The sequence below is a fragment of the Sebastes umbrosus genome, chromosome 12 (genome assembly GCF_015220745.1).
Source record: "Sebastes umbrosus isolate fSebUmb1 chromosome 12, fSebUmb1.pri, whole genome shotgun sequence".
In the NCBI taxonomy this organism is placed as follows: Eukaryota; Metazoa; Chordata; class Actinopteri; order Perciformes; family Sebastidae; genus Sebastes; species Sebastes umbrosus.
The window spans coordinates 30,452,070-30,467,674 of NC_051280.1; the positions used below are offsets into that span (position 1 = coordinate 30,452,070).

General features: G+C 39.6%; 2 protein-coding genes across 3 annotated transcripts in view; both read left to right on the forward strand.

The window, feature by feature from the left end:
• The window catches only part of rab2a (RAB2A, member RAS oncogene family), a 34,497-nt gene extending 31,524 nt beyond the window's left edge, over window positions 1–2,973 (forward strand). The window contains exons 8-9 of one of the 2 annotated variants that reach the window (XM_037787594.1): window positions 214–351; window positions 390–2,973. In XM_037787594.1, the coding sequence (XP_037643522.1) occupies window positions 214–309 (96 nt within the window). In that variant the 3' untranslated portion in view covers window positions 310–351; window positions 390–2,973. Of the gene's footprint in view, window positions 1–213 lie in introns of both variants that reach the window. The other variant, XM_037787593.1, reaches the window with a different exon arrangement.
• Window positions 2,974–8,720: 5,747 nt separating this feature from the next.
• Window positions 8,721–15,605, forward strand: part of chd7 (chromodomain helicase DNA binding protein 7) — a 98,797-nt gene continuing 91,912 nt past the window's right edge. Inside the window, exon 1 of the mRNA XM_037787591.1 lies at window positions 8,721–9,430. The gene's annotated coding sequence lies outside the window, so the exon portion shown is untranslated. The remainder of the gene's footprint in view (window positions 9,431–15,605) is intronic.

The window sequence follows — 15,605 nt, forward strand, 5'->3', positions numbered from 1 at the left end:
TTTGTGACTAAAAACTGTGACTTCAGACACATAGTCTTTAGATGTGAGAGGCTGTCAGACTTTAGTCTTTTCAAAGTCTCCTAGTGTACGGTGGGAACATTGTAGCAGAGACATTTCATTATTCTTGACTGAGATCTTTGTCTGATGTTTGTTCGTTAATTCTAACCTCATTTCTATCTCCTTTTAATCGTCTTTGTCTTTGTCTCCACTCAGGCTAATGGTATTAAGATCGGACCCCAGCATCCTACCACCAACTCCACACTGTCCGGTAGCCAGGGAGGCCAACAGGCTGGAGGGGGCTGCTGCTGAAGCCCCAAAACACTCCTCCTCCTCCTCCTCCTCCTCCTCCTCCTCCAAACCCCCTACCCTTCCTCCTCCTCCTCCTCCTCCTCCTCCTCCTCCTCCAAACCCCCTACCCTTCCTCCTCCTCTTCCTCCTCCTCCTCCTCCACCTCGCCCTCTCCGACTCTCCCTTGCGTTTCTACAGAACTGTCCAGGCTCACTAACAGTTTGTTAACCTCTCTCTCTCTCTCTCTCTACCGCTCCATTCTTTCATCCATCCATCCCTCCCTCCTTCCCTCTCGTCTCTTTACCTAAGCTGAAGGGTTTAGGAGCTGCGTCCCCATAAATCAACCTACAGTCTTACAAGGACAGAGTCAGCTCCACCTGCAGGTTTAGCCTCCAAATTCTGAAGTGTTTTTTTTGTTAGATAAATGGATTTTTATCTTTTTATTTAAAACAAGTTGTAAAGTGAAGAAATCTATTCTGGCACTTTAATTGACACACTCCTCTTAATTCATGAGGATGTTGTTGGGATATTACAGTACCTCAGAATCATAAGAAAAGCTGCAGTGTATCTTCAGTAACGACGAGGTTGTGGGTAGAGATTAAACTCTTAGCGACTGACTGTATGGAATACAAACCAATGCTCTGTGTTGTGTCTATACACACACATCCGTACACGCTTTACAGGAAAACGACGCCGCACGTCGATAGCATGTCGACATGTTTCCACATGTTGAGTTCAGTTTTTCATGCTGTGCCTGTGTGTGTGTGTGTGTGTGTGTATAGGGACGATATAGGTATTCCAGTATGTCAAGTTTGTGTAGGAGCCACATTCGAGTCACTCTGAATCTTCTGTCCATAAAAACAAAAGTGCAAATTATGTTATTTTGTGCTTCCTTTCCCTGATTTCCGTCATGTGATTTCTCTCTCTGTCTTTGTGTCCTTCTTTGTTGATTTGTATTTAATGAACACTACAAACTGGTTGTGGCTTAAAAAAAAAAAAAAGTGTTTTAAATTGTCTGGAGAGAGAATAAAAGACCAAACTGTTGAGTGTGAAACTGGATCCTTTTGGGTGGAAGTTGAAGAAACGTTAAGGGATATTGAGAGCAGCGGCCGCCATTATGAAGTTAAGAGGAAAAATAGATTGGAGACTTTTTTTTTTGTTAACTATATTTATCCGGCACGTTTCTGTGTATATATGGCTCTTTAGGTTTCTGTAGCTTTTTGTTTTTTTAGCTTGTTTAAAGTGAAGCTTGGCGTATTGTTGTTGTGGTATTTCTCTACCAGGGCTGCGGAAAAGACACCTCCGAGCAGCTTCTTTTTTTTTTTTTTTTTTGCATTTTTAACAATTCTCATTTAAACCCAATGGCACCGAGCCGCCCTGTTACGTACGGGGGCTGGTAGTGGTGCCCTTTCTTTTAAATGACAAGTATGAATGATAACAGGCTGTTAACAGGGCCCGCGTAGAGGCATTGGAAGTCCCTGGTGGAGAACAGACTCCAACCGAAAATGTCAAGGCGTCTCGCTTCTAAGCAAGCAAAACATTTTCCACCATGAATTAGCTGGCAGATATATAATGTATACTGTTTAGAGCTTGATCGATGACTGCTGCAATGTTTTTCTTTTGTTTTTTTTGCTTTGAGATCCCCCCCGATGTAATACGCACCTTTTTACTGTTCTGATCATATTTTACTACTTCGGTTACTTATCGTTCACCCCTCTCCTCCTCTCATCCCCACCTCTCTTTCTCAGACTGTGTGGTAACATTCGCTCTGTATTTTTTAATGCCAAATTATTGTGTTTACCTGTGTTTTGTCCACAAAAACAAAAGAAAAGAAGCCCCTATAATCTGTCCTGAAATCAGCTGCCTGCCTTAACTCCACCCCCGCCCACCCCTCCTCTGAGAGAGATTTGGACAGCTGCTAAAAGACATCACCTTTATCTGCAGATAGGCGTTCTACCACTAACTAGCTAGTCGACGATGCATTACACATGCAGAGATGCTCACTGTAAAGTCACAGACCTAGTTTGGATTTGAATTGGGGCATTTGAAATGAATCCAAACCCACATGTTAACATTTTTTCTTCCCACCCCCCCCCCTCCCACTTCATGCGCACACACACCCAGCTTGCATACATGCATACGATGCATACATATATTTCTGTTTATCTAACTTTTATCCTCTCCAGGCTAACTGTATAACTGTAGGGAGTTTTGGGGGTTTCACAGCAGTGCGAGTGAATCCTCTCATTTCTTTGTTTTTTTTATTCCTAAATATATTCAGACAGTTATTAATCTTATTCCGATGATGATGATTATTCTTTGTAAAGCAAAATGTAGTGTGTATGTGTGCGTGTGTGTGTGTGTGTGTGGACCCAGAGGGGTTACAGGGGGGGAGGATCAAGCCAAACCTGATGCATCTATCTATCTGTCTATCTATGGATCGATCTAGCTATCTTTATCTATGTGGCCCTCCTCCTCTCTCCGCTCTTCTTCCTGCCTCTCCACCTCCTCCTCCCCCCCCTCAACGTTATTTGCTGTGTTTGTTCTTTGGAAAAAACAAAACTTAAAAAAAAGAAAAAATGAAAATGCTATCACAATAAACTATAATAAAACATTCTAAACTCTAAAACATGTCATTTTGATGGTTAATGTGGAGATGGAAAAATACAGTGTTTGAAACAAAAACCAAACAAATGTTCTGTCTTTCTGTGTTTTGCCACCCGGCCCATGCTGACTTCTCGGTGTGTACGAGTGAATCAATCATAATGGGTCCGCATGCTGTTTCACTCTATCTGATTTATCCATTAAAATGAGCAGGGAGGGACTCGTGCGCTCTTGAATCGGTGCCATTCGACCTTCAGCAGTCATGGAGATTGTATTCCCTGATGAAGGTCAGCCAGACTGAGAGCCTGCTTAATGAATGAAACATTTTTTAACTCATATGTAGTCAGGGAGGGTTTACATGTTCAGTGTATGTGCATGAGCTTTCCAGCAATGCCCTACATCAAATGCCTTACATTTGCAGGTAAAACGCAGCGTTTTTGGGACATCAGCGTCTGTAAATGTGTCGCGGTTCCAGACCATTCAAAATGTGGTGCAGGGGCGCATGTGATTTTAGGGGTATCAAATATATTGAAATGTAATGTTACATACCACCTCTATAGATTTGGTTCTCCAAAAGACACATATAACAACTAGATTGGCACTCGGAGAGCGCAGACCTCCGCCAAGGTGCCCGACTTTAAAAACAGCTCACAGCTAGCGGTACCGCGAGGTGGTCGGCTTATTATTAACACGGTGTGTTTCCGTGTAACGTATCGCCGGATGCCTCTCTCATTCAGCAGCCTTGTTGTGTCTGTATAACGTTACACTACGTTGTCTCTCATCCCGTCATCTACTTATTTGTTCATTTGTTACGTCTATGCAGAAAATGACGAAGGGTGCCCACCAGCATTTATTATTATTATTATTATTATTATTATTATTATTATTATTATTAATGTTTTGTTTTGTTAGAGGGCAACCAGTGCCCCCCCAGAAGGTGGCGCCCTATAGGCAACCGCCTATATGGCCTATATGCCTTAAACCAGCCCTGAGTGAGTCCCATATTCAAAGAGCTGCTTACGTAAAGTATAGAATTACTATCAAAAACTTTGATCTTTATGTGTCAAAAATATAAATGTATTCATCATGCAGACTGTGCCCTTTCAGGGTGTTATATTTTATACATTATTTAAATAACTATTTAAATGATTCATGCATTAACTCGTAAGCAGCATTTTAACCGGCTTTAACCAGCTTGCTGAGGTAAATCTATAACAGTGTTTGATATTTGATAAACTGATCACATGTTTTCTAAAACATTTGTAAGGTAACTAGTAATAGCTGTCAGATAAATGTAGAGAAATGCAGTATTTCCCATTGAACTGTAGTGGAATAGAAGTATGGGAATTCATATTTGACTAAATGCATAAACAGGAGACTACATAGCTGGAAAATATGTATCAAAATTCTGCAAAACTGCGATCATCTACATTTAAAATACTTTTTTTCTACCTTGAGAAACCAGTCCTTCCACCGTTAGCAAACACAGTATATCAAAGGCTATATGTCAGGGTATATATATATACGGTGCTTTACAGTCAGATAGAGCCTTTTTGTTAATGCAGTCTAGACTCGTCACATCTGCACTTTCAACTTCATAATCTCTGATAACATAACTTGGGACTACAGTAAAAGCAGACACGATGTTCAAGGTGATGGATTCCCTGAAACTCGAGCGAGTTTCAAGTCTCTGCATGTTGATTTTCAAAACATAACTGAAATGAGCTGAAACCAGGGGCTGTGTGAGCGGGGGGGGAAATATGCTCAGAAAATCTCTGGAAGAAATAGAAAAACGTGGGTTGAGTGAGGGGAGAGGTTTAACTCGCTTTAAACTGCCTCATGAGGAATTACAGGCAGTGGTGTAGTGGGAGGGTATACGCAGGTATACCAAGTACACGCACCTCTTTTTCAAGCCAAAAAGCCATTGGAATATATAGGACTACTTCATCTCTACCAAGGAGTACACCCACCTTTTCAACGACCACTACACCAGAGGTTTTCAAACTCTTTCGGGACCCCTTATCGGACCCCCTCATTATCATAACACCGATTAAGCGCTTACGACCATTTGTACTCTTGAAACTATTTGTATTCTAATACTTTTCAACCTAAATACTTCAGACCTGTTTGATAGTGATAAACAGAAACACATTTCAATTTGACTCATGTTAAGATAACATGAGATGACCTTTTATTAGTCCCACAGCGGGGGGGATTTTGTAATATTATTGAATGTTAATGCCACTTATAAACCTTTAAAAAGAGGGTGTTTTTATTCAAATTGCATTTGGACTCAACTTGACAGCATTTATAGTCTACATTTCAAGTAATTCATCTTTCAAAAACAGTAGCAAGTCAGATATTTAAACAGTCTAAAGCTGACTTTTTGGCTGGGAGTAATGGACACTTGTTTTATTGGCGCAAATGGTCCGCCATCTGTAGATATGTACCTTTTAATGATACAGCACAATTTAATAATTTATAAGCTAATTATGTTGCGGACCCTCTAACAGAGTGCCACGGAGCCCTGGCGGGTCCCCGGGCCTCACTTTGAGAATCACTGGGTTAAGGCAACAAACTTTATAAGAAGACTAACGTTTCGATGCCGAGTGCGTCTTCATCAGAGTCCATCACAATGCAACTCGACTTGATTGACGTGACTGTATAGATCAGGGTGTGTTATGCTAGTAGTGGATAATGTAGCCTGAGGCCGCTAGTCTCAAATAGAGATGAGCTACAGAGGTCTGGTGAGCTTTCTAACGCTACACCTCCAGATTTATAATTTTCACACTTGTACTTTTCACACTCAACCGACGCTGACTCAAGTGACATCACTTGAGGGCATTTATCAGATTTCACTCAGCTCCCTCTGGAGACTCAAAAGGCTTTATACGACTTTGTCACATATGCAGTCGTACTCCCCAACACCTGGAAACACACTTTGATGTGAACAATCAGTGGAGTTCCCCTTTAAAACAACACTTACATGCACGAAAAAATGTGAAGCTGTCCTTTAATTAAAAGGAAGTGTGTTGCATACAGGGCAATTTCTGGCAGAAATGTGTTTTCTTTAGTGTATAATATAATTTATAATAATAATTGATTTATTTTTTCATTCATAACTGTATTTATCTAAATATTAGATAAATAAATAGGATGATTTTATTCTATTTTAGCTTTCTGAGCGAGATTCCCAGCGGAGAATACTTGGCATATATCGCCCAAAAAATGCTTCACCGGAGTTTAATTAAAAATGTTTCTACACAAAAGTATAAGTAATAATTTTATATATACTCACATCCAACATTAATGGGTTTATTTATTCTTAACTGTATTTATCTAAAAATAAGATAAATAAATAGGATGATTTTATTCTATTTTATTCTATATATATATATACATATATACATATATATGTATATATATGTATATATGTGTGTATATATATATACATATATATATATACATATATATATAATATATATACATATATAATATATATGTATATATATTATATATAATTAGTATATATATATATATATACATATATATGTATATATATATATATATATATAGAATAAAATAGAATAAAATCATCCTATTTATTTATCTAATATTTATATATATATATATATATATATATATATAATTTTATTTTTTTTTATTTATTTTTTTTTCCAATCCCCCCATTGAGAACTCTCCCAGAGAGAGCGCGCGTCACACGGGCACGGCGGGGTCAGTGACCGCGCACGCCGCCCTGTCTGTTTATCTCGATGAGATCCTCGGGAGCGCGCCCCCCCTTGGCCGAGGAAGGTGAGCGAGTGTCTGGAGGGAGGAACTCTGGAGCAGCGAGAGAGAGCAGAGAGCCGGAGAGCCAGAGAGCAGCAGAGAGGAGAGGGATCGATCGGATTAAACTCCATTTGAGTGAAATTAACACAAAGGAGGAGAAGAAGAAGAAGCAACGCGCACTAGACGGCGAGGTCGAGCATGCGAGACACGCCGAAAGAGAAATGTTTCATGAATAACAAACTTTTTATTTATATTTCAAACGGAAAGAAAAAGGAACAAACAGTGGATTTTTTTTTTTTTTTTTCAAGCCAAGCGGAGATACTAACCTCGCTGATCTGATAGAAAGACCCGAAGTGACCGAGCTTGTTGGTAAGCTAATAACCTTAATAATTAGTATTTATTTTAAAATGTTATCCAGCCGAATTCAACACCAATATGAGGGCTTTATAATACACCACTTATCCTGATTTAAACCCGTTTATATTTTACATAAATACTAAGTTTTCCATACTTTTTTTTCAAACCAAGCGGAGATACTAAACCTCCACTAACGAGGAGCTGATCTCATACATAAAGCCCCGAAGTGACCGAGCTTATTGGGTAAGCTAACAACCTTTAAAATGAGTGAATTTAAAATTTTATCCAGCCGAATTCAACACAAACATGAGGGCTTTATAGTGCACCACTTATCCTGATTTAAAACAGTTTATTATCTACCTAAATACTAAGTTTTCCATACTTTTTTCGGAGATACTAAACCTCCATGCACACTCGTTGATCTCATACAAAAAGCCCCGAAGTGACCGAGCTTGTTGGGCAAGCTAACAACCTTTTTGAAAACAATTTTTAAAATGTTATCCAGCCGAATTCAACACAAATAAGAGGGCTTTATAGTGCATCACTTATCCTGATTTAAAACGGTTTAAAATCTACCTAAATAATAAGTTTTCCATACTTTTTTCGGAGATACTATACCTCGTTGATCTGATATGAAGCCCCGAAGTGACCGAGCTTATTAGGCAAGCTAACAACCTTTTTGAAAACAATTTTTAAAATGTTATCCAGCCGAATTCAACACAAATAAGAGGGCTTTATAGTGCACCACTTATCCTGATTTAAAACCCTTTATATTATACCTAAATACTAAGTTTCCCATACTTTTTTTCAACGTTTTTAATCCGCCGTGTGGTGAGTTGTTCAGCCCGGATGGTGCATCATTTTCATTCACAGAAAGTGTTCAGCTGCTGCTTTATTCAACGTTTTAATCTCCTTTATTCCAGTTGAAAGTCATTGAAGGTCTAGTAGTGTGTGATGTAGCTTTGCCATGCTGACATGCTAACAATAGCACGTTTAGCTTTGCATCACATTCAACACACAACACACAACAGTCCGGTGTAGTTAAGTTGAGGAAAGTGGAAAGAAAGAGCCCTCCAGCACCAACACCAAACACCAAATAACCTCAGAGTCCGTTCAACCACTTCAACAACTTATTGTTTTATTATAATATATAAATATTGGGCACTTTTTTAAAGTGTGTTAGCTCTGTTAGCTAATTGTGTTGGAGCTTCTGTGGGAGACACGAGGTGCGTGTTAGAGGTGAGTCACTGGCCGACTCAATGAGAGCGGACTGAGGAGAGACTCCCAGCGGACAATACTCGGCTTATATCAGCCAACAAACCTGTAATTCGAGTTTAATGAAAACATTTAAACACACAAGTAGAAGAACTAGTTGTATTTCAACTCATTAGTTGTGTTTTAATGGGAAAAGGACAGTGTGGAAGTGTCCGTAGTAGTTGTATTGGACGGAAGGACAGAGGAGAGATTCCCAGCGGACAATACTCGGCTTATATCGCACCAAAAACCTCTAATTCGAGTTTAATTAAAACGTTTATACACTAAACTACAAGTATTAGTTGTATTTTAACTCATTAGTTGTGTTTTAACGGGAAAAGGACAGTGTGGTAGTGTCCGTAGTAGTTTTATTGGACGGAAGGGACAGAGAGGAGAGAGGGGGGAGGTGGGGAGGTTAGTGAGGCCAGGCACATACTCGGCTTATATCGCACCAAAAACGATTAATTAGAGTTTAATTAACATGTTTATACACTAAATTACAAGTAGTAGTTGTAGTTCCACTCATTAGGTGTGTTTGTAACGGGAAAAGGACAGTGTGGAAGTGTCCGTAGTAGTTTTATTGGACGGAAGGGACAGTGAGGAGAGGGGGAGGTGAGGGGGTTAGTGAGGCCAGGCGGTCGGTCATTTCAATATTTCGCGTTGTTTCTACCCCATTTTACACTATTAAAACTCTATTAAAACGTACTAGAAATACACTTAATGTTGAGTACAGCTTTTTGATATTGATAGGAAAGTGTTTTCTGTTAATACAAGATAATAAAAAATGCCGAAATGAAGCGATGAAGTCCGGAACGACGTGCTTAAAAAAAAAAAAAAGAAAATGCCGCCGTTGTGAGTTTAGCCGTTAGTTAGCCGTTGGTTAGCCGTTGGTTAGCCGTTAGGTAACCGTTGGTAGTGTTAAGGACACCGAAGTTCCAGTTAGCCTGTTAGCTCCTCGTTAGCCACCAGCTCTCATCTCCATTGTGTGTGAACGGACCACTTATTAGCCTCTCCACCACCACCACCCGGAGCTAGCTACTAACCTGCTCGGGGCGGTTTGTTGTCGGTCGGTTGAAGAAGCAGAAGAAGCACAGCTTTTGTGGGGCAAAAGAAAAATGAACTTTCGCTTCACTTGGGGGTTTGTTTGTGATGTTTATTGACCGAAGTTTGGTCACCCTCTACACGGCTACACTTGTTAGATTTATTGTGGTGCTCTCAAAAAACACCTGCTTGTGTGTATTCTCACTTAGTTACACATCTTTTCTTTACAATGCGACTTAAAATGCGACTGTTTCTCCTCCATTATGTGCTGCTCTAATCGGTCAACTTGCATAATGGTCAGCTGCGCGCAACTTTACCATGAAAAAACAACAACAAAGCAGTGTTTATATGCCACAAAACTTGGGTTTTTATTCTCACATAGTGGGGTTTTAATTCATACATGTGCTGCTTCGTTATTTCTTTCCACCTCCTCCTCCCTGTCTGCCATAGAGAGAGTCAGGAGCTGCTTTCTGCTACCCCCACCACCTTGTGTCTGTGAGCCAAGATGGCAGCTAGTCATGTTTAGCGGGCCACAGAGGGAGAGATAAGAGGGCCCCGACCACACATACACACAACAGATGTTCAGCACTATTCTGTCTCTCTCTCTTTCTGTGTCTTTTCTTGTGGTTAAAGTTGAGTCCCCCCCTCTTTCAGCCACAAGGTTTGTTAGGGAGGCAGTTGGTCAGAGGACACACAAAGTTAAATCCCCCCCTCTCTTCTTTCTTTTTGGTCCGCATGTAGTGACCTCTCAGATTTGTTATACAGAAATTGAAAGCTGCAGGCTGATAAATATGTATTATTATTGATTTCAGTTCTTTTATACAGTCAACGTTGCACGTACATTACCTTTATGCCAGAGGTGTCTTTTCTTGAAATTGAAGGTTAAAGATAGAAGTAGGGCTGGGACGATACAATACTATCACGATACTTTGGTGCCGATTCGATATGTATTGCGATTCGATGTTATGATTTATTGCGATTTTTGTTTGCTTTTTTAACACTAGACCATGGGGAAAAGTTGACTCATACACTTCTAGGGACTTTTACTTTGTAAAATCTCTAAATTAATACAGTAAAAATGTTTGATTTTAAACATGTAGGTAGTCATAGATGTCCTAAAGTCAAATATATCAGTAATTGTCAGCCATTGTTTATACAATTATTTTCCAAGCAACCCCAAAAATCAAAGAATTGTCCTAAAAAATTAGGGATATTTTCTGCATTCTGTCTTTCACTTCAATATTACGATTTATTGCGATTTCTGTTAACTTTTTTTTAACACTAGACCATGGGGAAAGATAGAAGTAGGGCTGGGACGATACATCTCTCTCACGATTCAATACTATCATGATACTTTGGTGCCGATTTGATATGTATTGCGATTCGATATTATGATTTATTGCGATTTTTGTTAACTTTTTTAACACTAGACCAAGGGAAAAAGTTGAATCATACACTTCTAGGGACTTTTACTTTGGAAAATATCTAAATTAGTACAGTCAAAATGTTTGATTTTTACAGCACGAGATAGGTCCTGAAGTCAAATATATCAATCACTGTCAGGTATTATTTGTTTATATTTACTTTGGAAATCTCTGTTAATATAGTTAAATGTTCTTCTTTTTGGTCCGCATGTAGTGACCTCAGATTTTTTTATACAGAAATTGAAAGCTGCAGGCTGATAAATATGTATTATTATTGATTTCAGTTCTTTTATACAGTTAAAGTTGCACATACATAATCTTTATGCCAGAGGTGTCGTTTCTTGAAATTGAAGGTTAAAGGGACTATTTGTAACTTTCAGAAATGCTTGTTAACAGCGACACCTGTGGCCGCTAAATCAACGAAAGTCAGCGTCCTGTTGCTCGCGCTTGTGCTCGCTCTAAATAGACATGAACGAGCATCGCTCAAAACAGTGAGGCGACACACGTCAGCTAAAACCACGACATCACTCTATATTTCAGCTGCTTGGCAGTAATGTTAGCTGACCAGACGAAGTTCTCTCCATGAATCAATGCTGATCCTACTGTGTGGGCTTTTCCTGCTTCTGCCCCGTTGCTTCAGCTTCCGGGGCTGAAGCAGGAAGAGAAACGTTATCGTGAGGCGATAACGTTTCTCACAGCGGAGCCCCGTCACTTCATAAGACGCGGGAAAACTCTGTTGATCTGGAGGAGCTGCAGCATTTATTTCTGCACAAATGTCCACTGAACATTCACTAGATATTCTCAGAGCTACGAACTCTTTTGCAGTGTGTAGTGTGCGCGCATGCACGTGTAGAGGTGGAGTGAGACAGCGAGAACGCACGAGGTGTGTGAGTGAAGGCAGGCAAGTAGGCAGGCAGAGGAGCAGAGACTCCGGCCACACGCGACAGTCATATGAGAGCGCGCGCATGGGACCTCGACCCGGTAGATTTATACGTGTAAGAAGTTACAAACAGTCCCTTTTTAAAGAGAGAAGTAGCGCTGGGACGATACACCTATCTCCAGATTCAATACTATCGCGATACTTTGGTGCCGATTCGATATGTATTTCGATTCGATATCATGATTTATTGCGATTTTTTAACTTTTTTAACACTAGACCATTGAATCATACACTTCTAGGAACTTTTACTTTGGAAATCTTTGTTAATATAGTTAAATGTTCTTCTTTTTGGTCCGCATGTAGTGACCTCAGATTTTTTAATACAGAAATTGAAAGCTGCAGTCTGGTAAATATGTATTATTATTGATTTCAGTCATTTACACAGTTAAAGTTGCACATACATTATCTTTATGCCAGAGGTGTCTTTTCTTGAAATTGAAGGTTAAAGATAGGGCTGGGACGATACACCTATCTCCCGATTCATAACTATCATGATAGTTGGATGCTGATTCAATATGTATTACGATTCTACAAGTATTGTGATTCAATACTACGATTTATTATGTTTTGTTAACTTTTTTAACACTAGACCACAGGAAAAAGTTGAATCATACACTTCTAGGGACTTTTATGTTGGTAGATATCTAAATTAATACAATAAAAATGTTTTATTTTCATCATCAGAGATGTAAAGTGGAAGTCAAAGCCATTGTCAGGCTTCATTTATAAAAAAATGTTTCCAGCGACCCAAAAATCAAAGAATTGTCCTCACAAATTAGTGGTATTTTCTGTATTCCCTGTCTTTTTATTGTGGTTAAAGTTGAGGCACTCTTCCCCCCCTTGGTTGGTTAGAGAGGCAGTTGGTCTGGACTAAGCTGGAGACGTGACACAAAGTTAAATTCCCCTCCTTTTGGTCCGCATATAGTGACCTCTGAGATCCCATTTTTGTATTTTTAACTTGATTTAGTATAAATGGCTTCAATCAAGTAGATTAGTGGTTATTCTTTTTAGGAGGGGAACCTGTTTTGGATTCAAGTTCCTAGAAGTGGTCTTGGTGATCTTGGAGTTGATTGTTTTAACTTTAATTAGGAGGCCTTGAGGTTAAACAAACCCTGACATTTAGGCATTATTCAGTCTGAAAGCATGCGTGAAAAGTGGTGCAAAATAATATAGAATATGTATTAACATTCTCAATCTGAATGTTGCTTAATAGTTGGTGGAATAATCACTTTACCTTGAATTATTCTTGGGTGTAGTGTGTTGTTGGGCCCATTTAACTGTCTAATAGGGATGCACTGATCAAGTTTATACTTGATTTTGAAAATTTTTTACCACGTTGCTGGTGTACGATTTATTGTTTTAATGATAAATAACAATTCAGTGAATTTATATCTGTGTTTATTTGTTACGTTTTGTTTTAAAAAGTTAGGGAAGTGAAACCTGATGTTTTCCTTGCACAAAAAAATAATGATCTCACACAATGAGGGGCAGAAAAAGTCGGTGCATCCCTACTATCTAAAGCAAAATCTGGTCCCTTTTTAAAAACCCTGTGTGCACCATATGCCTAAAATATGTTGATTTTTGTCATACAGAAGTCCCATTTTCAGTCCAACGCCTAACATGTTGGCAATACCCCACCAACAGACAGGAAAACCCCCGCCACCTTACACATAGGGGGGAATACAACACATGCAGCGAAGTGACCCTGCGTGTCCTACGAAACACAACATTAAGATTTACCAGTTAATCGAGATTTCACAGAATGCCGCAATTCAATTTCCAGTCTAATATCCGTGCGCTGCTGCTCGTTCTCCACATGTATACCCCCCATTATCTTATCTCTGCACATTGAAACTAACATTTCTAATGACCGTAAAGATTCAGCCATGCCACAGCCTTGTTCATTCAGTTTCCTTCCAACTTTTTTGGAAGAATGAAAGACGGGCTTTGTTTTGGAGCAGGTGTCCATCAATGTGTCACGTCTTTTGAATAAGCTGTTCACTGTGATTTTGACCTATGAGTCATTAGTGTGATCGGCTTTGGCTATCTGAATATTTTCACTCTCAATGCGCCACCTTCTATTGACCTTTTTTAACCGACGCTCACTGTTCTGGTTCAGGACAGCTCGCAGCAAGATGGCTAAATGTTTAAAAGTGTTGGTAATAGGGGCCAGAGGAGGAGAGGCCAAAAGGCAAAATAGGTTTGTACGAATGAGAGAGGACGAGTAGTGCGTAGTGCCCCTATTGGCATGCAGAGAGCACTATCACTTGTAGCTGACAACACTGATGTTGTTGTACTCTGTTAGTGAAAATGACCATTGTCCCTGTCTTTGTCCCTGTCTTTGTCCCTCCCATCTCATTCGACTCTCTTTGCTGTGTGACGTCCCTTTGCTGATCTCTTACTACTCAAATCTGGAAGAAATGACTCTTATCAGTTCACAAAACCAGTTGCATTAAAAGCAGCTGGGTGTTGTTTTTGGATTTATCAGAAGGAAAGCTGTGCTTCTCTGTTGGGCGCTGAGATTTATTATCTCTTGTAGGCTTGAGAGGAAGTTTATTATATCAAAAGCACATTTTCACTTTCAACGTGACTTGTTGCGCTACCCTAAAATGATATTTATGTTGAACTCGAAGCATTAGCTACCCACTCACATACTAGGTGCTGAAGTTGACTTAGAAATTCAAATGTTTTTGCAAAATTTGGCAGGAATAAATCATGGTGTTGTCAATATTTTGCAGCTCTCACGTAGTGTGAATTGACTTGACTAGATGTATTAAACATGGCCTTATGTCCAAGAATACTTATGCAAGGGTGAAGACAGAGTGGTATAAGGGTTTTCACTGTCAAATTGACTGTGTTTACGTGAACAATCCTGCCCAATAACTGTAATAATAGACCAACAAAAAGATAAAAACCCTCAACTAACTCAACTTAAACTTAAACAGTAGTTTTTGATAGTTGACAAACGGTTAAATCTCACCACCAAGGGTGGGGTTTCCACTGTGGGTGTGTGGGGAGTGTCCAGAAACTACTTAAAAAATGTCAGTTTTATCCCCCCGGCTTCACTTTTACAGTCAGAGTTTGAGCTGAATAACTAAAACCTCTCGACGTTGTCCTCGGCGCTTTCAGCACCTCGGAAGAGCTCTTTTATATTTTGAGTCACAGATGACAGATATTCATATAAAGACGCTGTTGCTGAACATCGATAAACGCCAACTTAGCGTAGTGCCTCTGATAACAGAAATTGAAAGCTGCAGGCTGATAAATATGTATTATTATTGATTTCAGTCTTTATACAATTAAAGTTGCAAATGCATTATCTTTATGCCAGAGGTCTCTTTTCTTAAAATTGAAGGTTAAAGATAGAAGTAAGGCTGGGACGATACACATATCTCCCAATTCAATACTATCACGATACTTGGGTGGCGATTCGATATTATTATTTATTGCAATTTTTGTTAACTTTTTCAACACTACACCATGAGAAAAAGTTCAATCATGCACTTCTAGGGACTTTTACTTTGTAAAATCTCTAAATTAATACAGTAAAAATGTTTCATTTTCAGCATGCATGTAGTCCGAGATGTCCTGAATCGTATCGTGACTTAAGTGTGGTGATAATATCGTGTCGGGGGGGACTCTGGTGATTCCAACCCCTAGTGTTTTGGAGGTGGATGACCCTGATTAGCAGACTTAAAGGCCGCCACTGAGGCCGCCATGTTGTTCCCAGTGTAGGGTAGATGATGGCACCTGATGCTGCAGCGCTCCTGTTGGACAGTTCAGTGTCGAGAGCCCGGTGTTGGGTATCTGAGCCTGAGCACTGGTGTTTGTTAGGGTGGCCATTTTGTCTCCTATCATCATCATGTGTCATGGATGGCAGCCCTGTTAGCAGACATGAGAAGTGCTGC